The 17342-nt window shown below is 41.4% G+C and overlaps 1 protein-coding gene across 1 annotated transcript; it reads right to left on the reverse strand.

The window, feature by feature from the left end:
• Window positions 1-1107: 1107 nt before the first annotated feature.
• Window positions 1108-12365, reverse strand: kcnj4 (potassium inwardly rectifying channel subfamily J member 4). Its single transcript, XM_076752370.1, has 3 exons — window positions 12236-12365; window positions 6765-6896; window positions 1108-5283 (listed from the first exon to the last, which is right to left on the reverse strand). The coding sequence occupies exons 2-3, from the start codon at window positions 6785-6787 to the stop codon at window positions 3657-3659; spliced, it is 1650 nt and encodes a 549-aa protein (XP_076608485.1). The 5' UTR covers window positions 6788-6896; window positions 12236-12365; the 3' UTR covers window positions 1108-3656.
• Between the last annotated feature and the right edge of the window lie 4977 nt (window positions 12366-17342).

Consider the following 17342-nt stretch of genomic DNA (forward strand, 5'->3'; position numbering starts at 1 on the left):
GTGCTCAATTCATCATAAAGTCATGAAAGTTCCCTCAAAAAAAAACTTCATGTTTGTGCCCCTGTATAAATTCAGGTGTGAGGACAGTCACAATTCACCGGCTTAATGTGTTTCCACATGGTGAGATTGTCAAAAGCGTGGGTAGCGTAGACCTCTTCTTCAGCCTCTAAATCATTATCTGATCGGCTATTGGGATTTAGGTGTAATGTTTTAATAGCCACCTCATCAAAACCTTAATTTTAGAAAACAAGCTCTACAACAACGTGACAGACTGAAAGATGGACGAAAGATGGACAGAGTATTCAAAGTTCCTCCCAGAGTGATTCAAAATGCTTAGTTTGTGTAGAAAGCTGATAATGAGCTTTGAAACCATTAGTTCTGAAATGCATTTCCCCTTATTGTGAGTTTTTCATCAAAATTATTTGATGCACCTGGAAAGTTCGTAGAAATACTGCTGTCAATCTAAAGGCCAGGATCAGTGAAACTCACAAAAAGATCCAATTTGCCTGTGTGCTCCTTTAACGACTTGTTTAGTATAAAGAGCAGCACTTCCATGACCGCAGTGTCAGCAGTATGCAGTATTTGCTGATTTTTCATGAGTGCTTCAGGACTTTGAAGTGGCATGTGATGATGTCTTGAGCTCTCAGGCATCAATATGTTCTCTTGTGAGCTGTCACACACACACTGCAATAAGTCAGCCCTTCCTCCCCACACTACCAACCTTTCCAGAAAATTCCCAGTGTTTTTAGCTGCCCTACTGACACACACAACTAGTGGAGGTAAAAAAAAAAAACCCAAACAAAACCAATTTGACTTGTATTCAATGGGATATTGTCTTTGTATCTCCTGAAAACATTCTTGAATTTAGACTTTATGATCCAGGTTTGAACTTTTCTGCTGCTTCCACAGTGCACCACTAGAGGGAACACATGGTTAAATGTTTTCTGCAGAAAGACTCTGTGATAGAAATGGCTGCAGAGGCATCTAGTGGCTCTGGAACTTCAACACATATTTGTATAAGAAAAGATGCAGTTTGGCTCAAAGATTCAGACTGTGGACGGGCATTTTGTACATATTTTACCAAGATTAAGTTTCGAGAAGGAGGAATGATTTTAATTATATTTATTTGCAACATCAAATTGTATACAAGGATGAATAAAGTGCTTTGTACTTAAGATATTCTCTCTTCAGCTCATATTAATTACTTCAGTATTTTGCTTAGTGTGTGTATACCTCCAATCACGGGCTGGAAAACCATTAGATCTATACAAAGCAGGAAAAAAGGGAAACAAAATAGTTTGTTACTCAAAATGTCATTTACAGTGGACAGTTTTCCTGTACTCATGTTGAACTCTGAACGATTTATACAATTCAAAAGCAGCGTGACAGAAAGACTCTTACACACAGCCAGTCGAAACCTTTTAAACATTGTATTTTTTCACATTTATGGGTTGATCTTCTGCAATTTCAAAGTGATTTGATGTTGAATAACCTTCAGGGCATATAGACACTTCAGAAAGTATGTAAAATTTAGAAATAAACATTAAAGTGTTTGGAGCACTCAAGACTCTCAAAGCAGAGGGACCTTTGAACATCTGGAAACATAACTCTGATTGAAAATGTTCTGGCAGTCCTGCTATACTGTTAAAAAGATCAAATGTAAAACATTAAAATAAGATTACAGTACACCTTCATACAGTACAGTACAGCTGCTGTTACAATGGTCTAATTAGAGTCATCTAGGTTACTTACAAGTTACATCAGCACATCGTTATTTACAGCCCATTAAACACTAAATGTAGTTTTTCTTTGGCTGGCAGTGTATGTTTGTCAATAAAATGGTTACATATGCTTAATAAGTTCCTGAATATTTAGCAGGTTTGCAATGAAACTTCAGTCGGTCAGTCTCCGTCTTTCTGCCTGACAAAGTCGGACTAGTCAAAAACGCCTGCTTAAGCAATATGACCAGTATAAACAAAGTCACCATTGAAACAAACAAACAATAGAAGTCTTTCAAAGATGAGAGTTGCAGTATCATGAGGTGCAGAAGGTATAATGTTCTGACTGAAAGGACAAACTTTGCAATATAATTTCACATCCTAATTTTTGCGGTCATGGATAAATGGTATTTAAACATTTTTTGTATCAGTTCCCCAAATGGGAAAAAAATGCCACATTTGATAGTACAATCATTTCAAAAATACTCTCTCTATGATACTTCTCTAACTTGTATTTAACACCACCTGCTTTTTAGAAAATGTCATGTATTTTGCCTGACATACAGTTAAACTTGACTTTATCCTCACTGTCCCAATCCAGTGATTTATTGCACATTTGCAGACACTCCTCAGCCTCCATCCCTTTGTTTCCCGCTGTGTTTTATAATGGCTTCACACCTTTCTACCTCTCAAAGACAATGAGTACACTTACGCTGCATGCACCCCAGTTCCTAAATCTTAAGTCAGAGGTGCTCTCTGCCGTTTACCTCCAGACCTTTGGCGAACAGCAACAGCACAAACATGAATTAAAGCCACTTCTCAGTATTGTTTCTGTTTTCACGGGCTGCAGCCTCCACAAGAAACAAAAAGTTCTGAAGTGATCCATAAAGTGAACCAAGAGTCTACTTTGCTTTATATTGATAACATAAATAGATTAATAATAGTTAGAAACTTTTTAGCTTCTATAATCTAATGAAAATATTCGTTACTGCTAAATTAAATATTCTGTTTTTGATATATTCCCTTCAAACTCAACTTTGTTGTCAGGAGGAAAAATAGGTTTTTAAAATAAGATTTCACATGCAGTGACATTTTCCTAAATTGCAATAAATCAAAATATTTGCCAAAAGTTGTTGTCTTAAGAAATCTTTATCAAATCCAGAAAAAAAAAAACAAAACACTCCTGCTGCTGCTCTTAGTGATTGCACTTGGAATGGTCTTGTCGGTATACTGCACAGCAAAAACAGTAGATTCTCACTAACGTTCCCTAAGATGCCAAAATAAAGGGGAGTTTTTATGTTTTAAAGGAAAACGTTTAAGAAATAGGCAGCCTCACATGTGCAAATAGCAGACTTTGTAGGGAACAGTTGCAGGCATGATGACCACTGAAGCCTATGAACAACATGAGATTATCAAGCAGAGTCCACCATATATAAACAACACATCTTAAAAACTGACCATGGAAGTCTTGACCTCAGTCCTCTTCGAAAAGGAAGAGAGTCACATCAAAACTGATATTGCTTTCATAAAATCTCTTGTTCATTTAATTTAATTTTTAAATAAATTTTAACTATGCAAAATGTACATACAGTCTAACACGTGACTCAAGTTTCTGGATATTTTTCTTCTATTGTGCTTTCCTTTGGTTATGAATTGTAAATAATAAAAGGGAGCCAGAAGTCAGCGCTTTGTCAGAGATTCTTTGTCCTCCTGCAGAATCAGTCTGGTTGATTGTTATGGCTCTTCAAGGAATGCAGTTGTATGTGCCAAGAGTTATTGTGGGAAACTCTTTCCTCTGTTGTTCCATTTCTAATCTCAATGAGAAGAAAACAAACAAACGTATAGATGTAAAACAACACTGGCAAGGCAAAGGGGGTTTCTGTTTCTATACGTGCAATCCAAAGATGAACATGTGACAATCCGCTCTCCCTGCGCTCTTCAGATCTCTTGCTCGCTTTTGTAGGTCACTGGATCTAGAGGAATGGCAGTCTGTAGGATGTCAAACTCCATCTGGTTATTGTCCATGTCCAGAACACACATGACACTGTGACTGCCTGATGTTATGGTCGCAGTGTCCTGGAACATGTTTTGGAAGTCTACAGAAACTGAAGTCCTCCTCTCCTCTGCTCTCTCCTTCCCTACAGTCTGAGAAGAGTCAAAGATGTCATCCTCTTCCTCCCCGCAGCTCAATGCCACCTCGTTCTCGTAACAGAAGGCGCTCAGCGACCGGGGAATCAAGTCCTCTGTGGTTCTGCACGCAGAGACGGGAGAAGCAGTAGAAGAAGCTCGGCTTGCAGCCTCGTCAAGCTCTTTGGCGCTGAGGTGGGGCGTTGACGGCACCTCGTAGGTCTTGTGGAAGCGAGCGTAGTCTACTTTGTAGCGGTCCCGGTCCTCGTAGATCACCGGCTCAAACCTGTGACCCCAGAAGATCTCTCTGGCAAGGTAGGAGCTACGGAACTGGGTGGTCATGGCCGTGGCCTCCACCATCCCCTCCAAGATCACAACAATTTCAAAGTCATCTGTCTCCAGATCGGCTCGGCTTATAGTGTACAAGGGGCTGTCTTTATCTATCTCGTGGACTATAACAAGTGGGGATACTAGAAACAGCCTGTCTGTGCCCTCATCATAGCCCACATTGAGGTCCATCTGCTCCAAGGGGATAAACTCGCCCTCAGCTGTGACGTATGAACGTATGAGCTGGGCGCGGACATGAGCTTCCACGATGTGGCTCTTCCTCAGGTTGCCCACCCTCCACATGAGGCACAGCTTGCCATCGCGCAGGGCGATGACAGCATTTTTTGAGAATACAAGGGTCTGGTTCCTCTTCTTTGGACGTGCCATCTTAGCCATGATGGTGCCAATCATGAAAGAGTCAATGATGCAGCCCACGATGGACTGAATAACCACTGTTAACACAGCGACAGGGCATTCCTCTGTAACGCAACGCCAGCCGTAACCAATGGTGGTCTGGGTCTCCATAGAGAACAGGAGCGCGCCAACAAAGCCCTGGACATGAAGTATGCAGGGCATCCTTTGAGTCTGCCCTCCAGCTGCATGTCCAGAGGCAGGTCCGTGCAGCCCCCCCACCGCCAGCACATCGCCCTTCACCATAAGGTGCTCCTCAAAGTCCCCATGTGCCAGGGAGACACTGTAAAAGATAATGCCAAAGAAAAGCCACGACACCATGAAGCTGGTGCAGAATATAAGCAGCAGGTATCTCCAGCGGATGTCCACGCAGGTGGTGAAGATGTCAGCTAGGTAGCGCTGCCTCTTTTCCTCCATGTTGGTGAATAAAACATTACATTGTCCATTTTTCTTTACAAACCGGCTCCGCACTTGGTTGGAGCCCCTTGTCAGAATCTTCCCGTTGTAGTTGTTCATCCCTCCTTGTCCCCTTGTGCTGTGCCCAGCAGCAGAGGCTCCTGAACTCCTCCTTCTGTCTTCTGTCTCTGTGTCACAGGGCGAGTGCAGCTGGAAGGTGGGGGAACTGTGGCCGTTATGGAGTCTTAAGCTAGCGATCTTCTGGCCTTCCTCCTCTGGTAAAATATCTGACACAATACCGTACCTGTCAGGCCAACAGAGAGCAAAAGATTCAAAAATTTGGTAAAAGAATTTGGTGACATTTTAAGGAAGAACTAGGGCTTCCATCCTACCATTACTTAAAGTTTTAGGAAACCCTGAAATATTGATGAATAAACTAAGTGTGTAACAGACACACAATACGGGAAAGAGGAACAAAGAGCAGGAAGATATCTTATAGAGCCAGTAATCTTTTTGATCCTTGTGTACTTTCCAGTGTGCCATTTAAAGCACACCGTCTCATAGACAGAGAGATAGAAGATAATATCTGACTCATTAGGAACACAAGAGATGTGATAAGAAATAGTCAGTCAGACAGCTGAAGGGGAAGCTTGTTGGTGATCATAGTGATGAAAGATCTATTTTAGTCCCAAACACAAACAGTCTCTGAATCAAATCTAAATGTATCTACTGAAATTGACCGAACTCTTGGGTGTATCAACCAACTTAACCCTAATCTCTCCTTTACATGGAGGATTACCACCTGGGAAGGTGAGTTCAGTTTAGCTATGTGAGAAGGATCGCTGTCATCACAGATTATAGGATTATATCTGAGCCAGTGTCAGTCAGGCAACCCATTTTGAGATGGACTGACATATATGTTACTGATCATATGTAAATGAGTGTCAACACTCTGCTAATCATTCATTAGCCTACTGACAACACAGAGATCACATTTGAGGGTAGAAATGTGCTTGAAAACACAGTAAGAAAGAAAACAATAAGACCAAAGGCCATATCAGAAATGAGGTGGCATATAATTAAAATACTGTGTTAAGATGACAGGCTTTTAATAACATACTGGTGACCATTGGTATAATGAGACTGCTTGTTCTCACAGCAAGTGATGTGTTGCAGCTGCCTGAAGGGAAGAGCTCTTTGTGCTCGTTAGGACAGTGTAGGACGGCCTTGGCCTTTTTAAGGATCTGCTTGCTGTAAATATCTCTGAGCTGTGTCTGACTCACCCCAACTAGTACACCAAATGAACAAGCCCATTCCTACAGCCAGTAAGCCCGTGGTAAGACTTCCGGACAAGACGTTACTGAAGCAGATAAAACTGCATGTGTAAAGCAGAGTCATCACAAGGCTGCTGTGATGCCACTCCTGTGCTCAATAACTGGCCTGACAGATTTAATAAAAATAGATGAAGACATTCCAAAGTCCATTCAGAACTAATGTTGAAAATGAAATGTGTCCAATAACATTCAACAACAGATAGTCAGGATGGCAGAATAGTGCTGTGTTTGGACACTTTTACACCCCTATTTCTAATTTCAATCAGATGTTACAGCAAGTACAGTGATACAAAAGGATCTAGGCAGCAAAGGAAATAACACAAGGATGCTGAAATTCAAGAGTAGATACTCAGGCATCACAAAACTCACCAGGACCACTTAAAAAAGTGCAGAATTAATTTCACTATTAAAAGTCCTTGATGGGCAGCTGCTACCAGATTGAACCTCTCACCTGTTGGACCTACTTGTTCCCATGGCACCAGTGATGACTGGTATGGGTCCTGGGCGGGAGGACAGACTCTGTCCTGCTCCCAAAGGTCAGGTCTCAACCATAAAGGTGGTTTGTGGACCACTGAGAGGACACCTGCAGGAGAGACAGAATCAGCCCGTGTCAGTTCATTTAAGATCAACTTGATCAAATTACAGCAAGTTTATGCACATAACTCAAATTTAACAGAGCACACTTCAGTAAATGCAAACACTGCCTTTTTTTAAAACCTTATCTAATATTGTTTCATCTCATTTCACCAGTTCATATATTTAAACAATATACTGTGGGCCCGCGCTTCTAGTCTGGCTTTTGTGTTGTTGATTCTGCAAATATCTTGAGTAACTGAGACCCTGTCTGACCCTGCTCTGCACAATAGAGTTGTAATGTTGGATGTGGGTGTAAAGTGGCGTAATTATAGGTCATGCATACTTTGCTTATACAGTTAAGCAACATGTTCTCTATCTCTATCTATCAGCCTGTCTGTTATGCTTCAGATTAAGCTTAATGGTGTGCATCCAACTCCCCAGCACTCTCTCTCACACACACACTGTAAACAATACACTCTGCTGTGCCTGGTTTAACTGAAATGCTATCGTTGACAGCTTTCTGTCTCTACTCCACACACAATGGAGTGAGGCGAAACTAAAGATTCAAACTCAGCATCGCATTCAGACTCGTTTAGTCCGTTCACTTCCAAACTTCCAGGAAACAAGGACCTCTTATTCTTTTACCTCCACTCTTGTTAGTTTTCTCTTGCTGGTGAAGGTGCTTGTAAGTCTACTTTATCTTGCTAATATTGAAAATAAGCTTCAACATGCTGTCAATTTATAGCTTGTTCGATAATTTCAGTGTGACAGCCACCAAGGCATTTATCTTACAAATGTATAATCTGTATTTCCTATTAATCTGGGATTCTAGCATTATACTGTTACTGTAGATTTAGCTATGTCTTTAAAATGATAGGTATATCTGTGCAGTCTGTAATCAATGTGACTTCATATTCAAGGGAATGGCACAGTATCATTGGTGTAACAGCAGGACAGCGCTGACGGGTGTTTGAGTACAGTTACATATCAATACACGTAATCAATTTTAATCATTTGAGTTTCTTTATGTAAATGCCTTTGCTTTACACCTGCTTTTATGAGCATTTATAGACTACATTACGTGTTGAGTTCATTTGCAATCCTCAGCTAATAGTGATGCAATTGTTGTAATGGCAAATCAGCCCCCAAAACCACATACAAAAATAAACTTTCCCAGATTTTAGCTCCATTGTTGGCTGTCAGAAAGGTTTGCTGGAGCTTCTAGTCGTAGATGGACTGATCTACCACATCGTCTTACTTTGATTTTATACGTTTAAACTGAGTCAACCTCAATAGACCTAAACACCTCAAAAAAAACACATGTTCAAGTATCATTAGATCTCTGTCTGACTACGACTTCCCTGCATAACAACACAGATCTGCTTTACAATGTAGAAACTCAACACCTTCTCTCCAGGACAGTCCTGAGTCTTAAATGACAGGAGCACAGCTTTTTTTCCTGATGACATAAAACTGTCTGTGCAGAAATACTGAGAAAATCCTGTCACATAATCTTTCCATCTTAATACCTATGACACAAAGCGGATAGTAAGTCCAAGCTGAAGTTTGGAGTTGTAGCTGTAGTTTTTTTTTTTTTTTTTTTTTAGACTTAAGCATCGGTCAGGAACAAACCAGGTCCAAGGAACAACCTTGGCATGGACATTAGGACATTACATTTAGGTGTACTTGTCCTGGTATTTAGAACATAAACTCACGTCTTTCGTCATGCAGACTGCCTTTAAACCACCAACAGAAAGTCTCAAGAATAAAATGTGACATCTGTTAGAAAGGTCACGGTGTCACTGACTACTTGGTGAAGTTTAGGAAAAGATTATGTTTTGGGTTAAAATAACTACTTTTTTAAAACTATCAACGACGACTGCTGGTTTCACACTGGAATCCAATGGGACTTTCTCGCTCTTTATATCACCTTCGTCCTGATTATTTTAAAAGTTGTGCTGAGTGTCATGAAAAAGCTGAGCATTTGTGTCCATGTGCACATTTGTGACTGATAGGTTTGTTATTGACCAAAAGAGTTACTGCTCTGTGATGGAAGGCCCAGTGTGGGTAAATTTGTTTCTGAATAATCTACGACTCTGCTCTTTGCATGTGCTATCAGGGGTAATCAGTCACTCTTTCACAACATCTGGGGTCCCTTTGTATATTCTCTAGAGAGAACAGACTTCAGCCCAAATCATGAAAGCACTTTGAGATACACTAACCACCTGCAATGTCACAATCCATCACAGGTTTTTATTTTCAACATCTGCACACAAAAAAGAAAAATTATAATTTCACATAAAGAGCAGATCATCTACACTGTATATAGTTACGTCTCTGCAGCGACATTTCTGCATCTGTATGTTTGTGCGCTGTGTGTGAGGGTTATATTTCTGTGTTTTTTGTTCCCTTCATACAGGTGTGCTTCCAAACAACAACACAGCTGTGACATAAGTTGCTCTGCCTCCGAGCCGTATCTATAAAAGGAAGGTGAAACCAGCCAGCCATCCATCCTCAGTGGCGTCTCCCTTTTGGTACAAAGATTTTATAACCTCTCATGAAGCAGGAGGCCGGGAGAAGTGCAGGTACCGATGTGTTACAGCAGAGATGAGACACACACAATACAAACCAGTTAGTGGTCAGCAGGTAAAACTGGGGACTTTCACTGAAGCCAGTTTCCATAGGAACACAAATCCTGTGGCATTTGGGGGACGGAGAGAAGTGGAGAGAGTCACCAGAGACACGGTGGTGTAGGGGGGTAGTATACAGTATTAAGTGCTCTCATAACATGAGTCAGAGGGGGAGGGAAGGATGGGATGAGAGAAAGGGGCGTAAGGGCAGCAATACAACATCTACATTTGATTTTAAGTAGTTTCTAAATAAGGTGTAAGAGGTGACGCTTAGCGGAGGCTTTTCTGATCCATATTACTGAGTGAGGGAGAGACACATGTGTAGACGTGGGTCAAAAAACGTTTTCACAAAGCTTTTATGTTTTATTTTATTCCACTTATTTTCCTAATGACTTGCCCTCAGGACACTGAGAGCAAGAGGATTTAGAATGATTAGAATATTATGTAATTACATAAAAATATAGAAGAATGACAGATTTTTACGTAGTTTTTGATTAAGTAGAAATAAAAAAATAGAGAATAATAGATGAAGAAAGTATGTTGAGACTTATATACGTGTGGTGCAAATAATGTTTCTATGTATTAGTACTGAAATGATTTGTCAATTAAATCTCAGATTTTAAATAAAACTAAAAAATCATTTACGTGTCTTATCAAAACCATTAAATGTTTAATGGATTCTGCTTTTTCTTGTGTTTTCTTTCTTTTCTTTTTTTAAATTGAGGTAAACTGAATCTATTTTAGATTGTTTGTTCAGTTATTTTTTTTATACAATATTTCAATTCAATGTTTTAAGTGAGTAATGGATATCCAAATAACTTTCTTTTGCAGACCTTTTTCTGTGCATGTATCATATTTGTGTCCAGTCTTTGCTATCATATTGTATGTACATTAATATGCACACTTGTGTAAGAGTTTTGAGTGTTGTGGAAGTCTTTTACTGTATCTCTGCATCAGTAACTCCTCCCTGATCTCGTAAATCACAGATTAATAGTCATAATCCGTGAAATAAGGAGCAGAGTCAGAAAGTCTTGAAACTAATGAACGATTTCCTGGAGATGTCCTGACTGTTAATCCCAGAAAGGAACAGAGAGAAAGACAATGATAAGCAGGTTGGTTTTGGGGGAGAAGGATTAAGATGCAGAAGTGTCTACTTCCCCCAAAGCCTTTGGTAATCGCCCCTGATGAGACTATTACATCTGCCACAAAAACATATTATACATCCAGCGTGAATACCACAGCTCTACGCCATCTGGAGGGGCAATTACACAAAGTGGTCTGAGTCATGTTTCATTATGTGCTGGTTAAAGCTGGTCATTGAAAAGAGGAAATTGGGCTTACTGTCTATGAAAGGTTTGTATGAAATCATCAGATGTATCCAAAGACCAATTATGTATCTTAAACATGTGTTTCTGCCAAAAATGATAATGACAGTAAGTCTGATTGGCACTGGCATGAAAAGCACAGAGTAATCTTGTTACATAAATCTAGTCTATTAAGCAGCACACGTATTTGCTAAACATTTGTGATGCAATTTAACCAAGTTAAGGACCCGCTGAGTCCGTCTCACTGATGTGATTCATGCTACAGGCATGAATGTGTTGGGATGCTGTGACTGTAGGTGACTGTTTTCAGTCAGTCGTTCCACCGAGTGGATTCACTTCACTTCCTTGTGTTTTTCCTTTGTGAAACTGTCTTGTACTATGTGAAAACTAATCAATATGTACTCTGGTTTCACCTCTGCTTGTCACGAGCCAACCCACAGAGAAGCCTCAGCCAGGGCAAAGATTCCCACGCTACCATCACATCCCAGACAACCTCCGTGTTGGCTTCAGTTCACAATTTATTTCCCCACACTGTCTTTTCTGTGTTTTAATCTTTGCAAAACATGTTCTATTTTCCAGTTCATGTGATAGATCAGTTGACACAATACAAATTGATCATTTTGTAACACGTCCAACTGTAAATCATCCACCAGCAGCTGTAGTGTAAGTATTTATTCACCTTAACAGTCCTGGTTGATGCTGTTTTACTGAGCGGCCCTGAAAGGACCATACAGGCTGTCTGATTAAAGGACAAGGGTAGGACAGAGTTATGTAATCAATCAAAGATAGAACAATAATGTTTCCCTCAACAGCAAAATAGTTTCTTATTCAAACTAAAAAGACGGCTTTATACCCAGGATCCCCGGGATAGGGTGGTGTTGTGAGGCCTTTCCTTTCCCTTCTGAAAGTTACAGAAACAGATTTCTATACACAAAAACAAAAACTAACCTACAAAGTGGTCTGAAAGTTAGAAATGATGGAGAAATAAAATTTGTCTGAAGCTGACGACATCACTGTCCTGAAGTACATGTCATACCTGCTGTACCTTGACATGTTTCCAGGTGATACCTTAGACACCTTGATACCTTGCCTTAGAGATTTACAGCATATGACGGAGAAGTGTGACTGTTCACCTGATCATACACGACACAGCAGTTTCCATGATGCCGAGCTTTAGTCTCTCTGACGCAGTGCTGATTTTCCTGTGATAAGTGTGAAAGAGCGTTCTGTCTGAAGGTTAATCTAGAACTGCTCTGAATGTCACCTGGAGGGCAAAGTTGTGAAAGTAATGTACTCAACAGAAACAAAAAAACTTGATCCATCAAGTTATTATTATACACGTCTCCTGATACTGAAATACTGATTGTAAATTGGACGTAAGTGATACTCACCCTGCAGTTGGTTGCTGTTTTCTGTCTTTTGGTTGCAGTTTAACTTCCTTCACTTCTCAAAATCCCACCGTCACAGTCCAGGGCAAAGGTCCCACATCCTTAGATTCATGTGATCTGTGATCCCTTCTTTTATTCGTCCTCTCTTTTGTTAGTTCCTTCTTTTAGTTTCTTCTTCATCTCTTCTTCATTCTTTCATCCCCGTTGTTTCTCCCTTTTAATCCGTTATTGTCCTCCGCTGCCTCCTTCACTGACTATAATCCTGGCTGTGTGCGCTCTCCTGTGCGTACTCATACACCCCGGGCTGAAAGTGCTGTGTCAATCTCCCCTCTGCAGAGCATGGCTTTTGAAGGGAGGGAGGGAGAGAGGGATGGATGGATGGATGGAGGAGGAGAGGAGAGAAATGGAGAAAAGAAAGGCAAAGAGACAAAAGGAGAGGAGATGAGACTACTGGGGGGCTGCCACTCTTTTCTGTGCACTCTAAGCATGTGTAGGTGTTGAATAATGCCTGACGTGCCCATGCGAGCGAGCGAGAACTCATTTGAGTCATGATTTCTCTGCTAACTCTTTCTGAGGAACAACAGAGATGATACCGTAACAGGTGGGAGACGTAGGAAACATGGCGGCTTGGAAGTAAAGTGTTCGAGTTGCCATCACAGTTCAAAACTGTGCCTCACCACGACGATTACAATAACACTGGCCTGTTACTGTAAATTGGCCTGTAAACATAATCCCATTGCATTCACTCCCTCACAGCTGTGCCATGGATGGTTTCCAGCCCCTTATCGCTGGTGGTGCAGTGAGCTGACTGTCAGTGCATGTTAGTGGTTCAACACAGTCAAAACTCCGCAAGCCTGCAGCTCTGTTAATACACACCACATCAGCACAGAGTTACACAAGGAAGAAAAATACTGGTTTGAATGTTTCAAGCAGCACAGCAGCAGTTTGCTTTGCCCTTCGTCATTCTGTGCTGAATTGCACTTTAACTTGAAGTGCTGTGACGCTGCAGTGGGCCACCTGTCACATACTGTGATCGTCCCATAATGGGTGTAAAGAGGGAAAGTTACACTTTAGTTACACTTTGACCGCTCTGAGCCAGCTGAAGTGACCTGGGACTGAGCAGAATGTCTGGACGGTGGTCAACGCTATCAATGCTTTTTTTTGTAAATCAAAAAATTGGACACTTAGCATGTGAGTGGATACAAGAGACTCAGATTACGTATTGCATTACTCATGTATTAGTATTGTATTTGGCTGGAGTATCTTTCAGCCAGTCTCTTGGTTTCAGTGGTTGTTGAACATTTTAGTGACAGTGGAGAGATGACAGAAAATGAGGGAGGGAGAGGGAGAGGGGAGGGACGTGCAACAAAGGTACCCGTTCGTACACAAGCTGGACCCTTAACAAACACAATGCATGTGCATGAGGGAGCTGTACAGTGGAGTTTTAAAAGATGGGGAGACCATACCTCAAGACTTTACTTAAGTTACAGCACTGGAATAAATGAACTTTCCACCTCTGTCTTTATCAGTGCAGCTGCACCAGCTTCACAATATCAGTGCTGGCTTTGAAACTAACAAGTATGAAGTCTTTTCTTTTGTACCATTGATGTAACAGTCAGAAGTTAGTTTATAGTGTCTACAAAACAGGACGAGCGCAGCAGCAGACCTCAAAACCTGCTCAACAATCTCAGCATCCCTTTGTGTGCCCTCACAGTCATTCTGCTGGCTAATGAAGATTGACACAGCCTCATTATGCTCAATAAAAGAAGAGCCCCAGAGACGTTTTCTAGTTTAATTTAGAATTCCCCCATCCACAATCCTCCTGACTATAGGAAATATGAAGTGAGCAAAACAGTTTCTATGGAAACCGCCCCTCTCCCCTCCTGCCCTCACCCACAGCTCCCCTTTAGCCCCCTCATCACTCCCTCCTTCGCTCTCCCTACCTCTTGCTCTCCATCCGTCCCTCTCCTTTCTAAATTATAGAGCAGGGGGGGTACCTCTTTTCAAAATCTCTTCCTCTGAATAGGGATGTGGGTGTGCATCTGCCCATATGACAAATCCACAGAGGAGGAACGAGGGGGCGGATGGAGACACAGCACTGTAAGTAGTGGCAACAGTGATGTAAACAGAAAACAGAAACTTGAAGGACGTGAGGGAGCTTCATAGGGTGACACGCACACTAAGGAAGAAATAACACTCCAGAAAGAAGTCTGTTTTAGTTGTGCAGTCAGGGATGACATAACAAGAACTGTTGTGCCAGTTAACCATGACAAGGACTGTGTGAGTAGGAATAGGAGAGACTGATGCCTAATTCAGCACGGTTTTAGCACTACACAAAGAGAGAGGGAATAAAGCAAGAGCACCATTCAAGGACTGTGACCACGTATCAGGTCAGACCACCAAACACTAAACATGCCTGATGAGGAGGTCAGAACGGGTCAGCCAATCTAAGCAGTGAACCTAGAACGGGAATGGAGTGATGTTATTGGCCATTTCTCTGAATGATTTCATGAATTGTTACTTGTGTAAAGTTGGAAATAAAGCAGAGATGAGATGTTAGGAGTGTTTCTCTACCTTGACCCTGAGCACTGGTTTGGAAAAGACACTTTCTGCTCACTTTTTTTTACTCCATGCCATATCGTGCACATCAGAACATGTTTCTTTGTAGCTGCAACAAACCCCAAATGGGCTCTGCTGGCCTTTGAATAAAAGTGATTTTATCATTGTTACGGTACATTAATGAATTAGTTTATGATATTAAGCAAAACTATTCATACAGAGATGTTTCAAAGCCTTAAATAGGACTTAGATTGTTATGAATATATGCCTACTGTGATAAAGCACAAGCTTTGAAAGGAAGGTCCAGCTGGTTAAATGAAACTCTGCGTGATTACCAAAATGATTACACCTATTAGTTATGTTAAGCCTCATTTTAAAGATAATCACAGCCTTTACCAGCTATAGTGTCAGCGCTCACAGCTGAGGGGAGCCTTTGCCATGGAGCGTTGGTGGTTTAGAACACAGTCAGACACTAAATGACGGGGCACCATTACAGTAAGAATGATGGGCGGCGTACGATGGGAGAAAAGGAGGAGATGGAGGGTCGCAGGCAGACGGATCAGACAGCCACTCAGTCCAGCATCTGAGGAGGAGGTGAGCAGGCAGACGGACGCCTCAGGGCAGACTGGACGGTGTGTATGTATAAATAGCTGCTAATCAGTCCTGGGTGTCAGATTAGTTCCCATAACCTTTTGCTCAGCACACGCTTATTATGGTAGCCTGTGTGGGTCAGCTCTGTCCAGAGGATGTCCTCTACAGTACATTCGTCTGGAATAAATCACCCATGAGAGACTAACATAGTTTTCCTGCGTATTTTGTGTGTAATTATGTGTATCAGATTTTAGATAATATGAACACATCTGTTTGAAAATAGTACCCATCTTGAAGAACCCAGTGACAGAAAAAGGGACAGGGCTGTGTTGTGGATGCTTCAGGGGTGTATAAGGAAGCGGTGTACTCTTCGTTGGTGTGCGGTGCCCCCTCACTTCTCTGCACCACCACCACGGATGCATTCCAAGTAGGCTGAAAGCATTTCCTCTGTAATCTCATGTGCCCTGTGCTGATATCACCGCATCAAGCACGAGATGCAGCGGGGAAGGACACAGCGGAGAAGGAAGCGTGTGATGCCCAGAATTGGGCTGCAATTTGTGGATTAAGAGGGAGGATGAATGAAGAGGTGGAGGAGGTGGGATCTGATAGGATGGGAGACACTGAGTGATGAGAAATGGAAGGCGAGTGGTTTTAGGGTTTGAAAATGATTCAGATAGCAGAATTAGGAGGAAAGGGAGGTAGGTGGAGCAGAAGTGTCAAAAGACGGCGGAGAGAGAGGGTGGAGAGTCCTTTAAAACCCTGGAAAGCATATGAACAATGCTACAAACCCTCACTGGATAAAAGGGTTTTGGGATAAGATTCTTCACCTACATTGGAGGAGACAGATCTGTGACACTGTATGCCTGTCTGACTGGCATTTACCTAAAGAGAAGAAAACCTGCTATGTTCATTCTAAAAACATCTTAATCTATTTTAATTACACAAAAACAGCTCATCACACAGCTTGAAAAGACTCGACTCGTCTGCGTACCTGTGTGGTAACGACCAAGGCCTCTGAAAGACGTTGGCCCTTGTCTGCTACCTGCCTTCCTGACTCTCATTTTTGTGTGTGTGCTCAGGTGCCAAACCCTCGCCTGTCCTCGTCCACGCCCTGCCAGTCTGCTCCAAGAAACTGCATCTGACACTTCCTGGACTCTACTCTGGATTCTGGTTTGCACATTCCCTGAATATTCATTAAAACTGTTAAGCTTTCATCTGCCTCCTGTCTTCTCTGTGTGACAGTGGCCTTTTGGGTTCTTTACCTCAGAACACTTAACAGCAGCGTCTGTAGTATGAATCTGGCTGCGGACCTTTGTTGCATCTCTCTCTCCCTTGTTGCCTTTCATCTTTCCACTATAGCAATCTGATATATGAATAATATAATATAATATATTATCTATGTACATATACACTTGTGTATATAGTTGATTTTTATTTTTTATTCTGTATCATTTTTTTATTGCCTTTTTGGTTTATGTTCTCTTTTATTGTTTGCTGTCTGTAACAATCTCTTGTGTGGGGTTAATAAAGTTTTATCATATCTCTTATCTTACAGAGTGCCCCATAAAATAATAATGGTAAATCTGACTACTTTTAGACCCACTAAATGAATGAATGAATGAATGAATGAATGAATGAATGAATGAAATAAAATGGTACAGCTTCAATTTACCAGTTTGGGATTTCCTTTCATTTTCCTAATAAATCTCGTGGAACAAACGAGAGTAATTTGATGCAGGAACAATAGGGTCAAAGTTCTGAGTTCACTTAAAAGAAAAATATTACATTTCTTTAATGATGTCCCACCTATTGAAAAGTATGGTGGGCTTGTTCCTTATTGCCTGCAGCGTGTCGCCATCTGCTGTTCAATCTTCTTCGCTTTTTCTCCATTTTTCCTTCCACATAAAACATGTTTCAAAACAACGAATCGGACGACAATATTCACCACTGTCAAATCCTT

The sequence above is a fragment of the Chaetodon auriga genome, chromosome 16, assembly GCF_051107435.1.
Source record: "Chaetodon auriga isolate fChaAug3 chromosome 16, fChaAug3.hap1, whole genome shotgun sequence".
NCBI lineage: Eukaryota > Metazoa > Chordata > Actinopteri > Chaetodontiformes > Chaetodontidae > Chaetodon > Chaetodon auriga.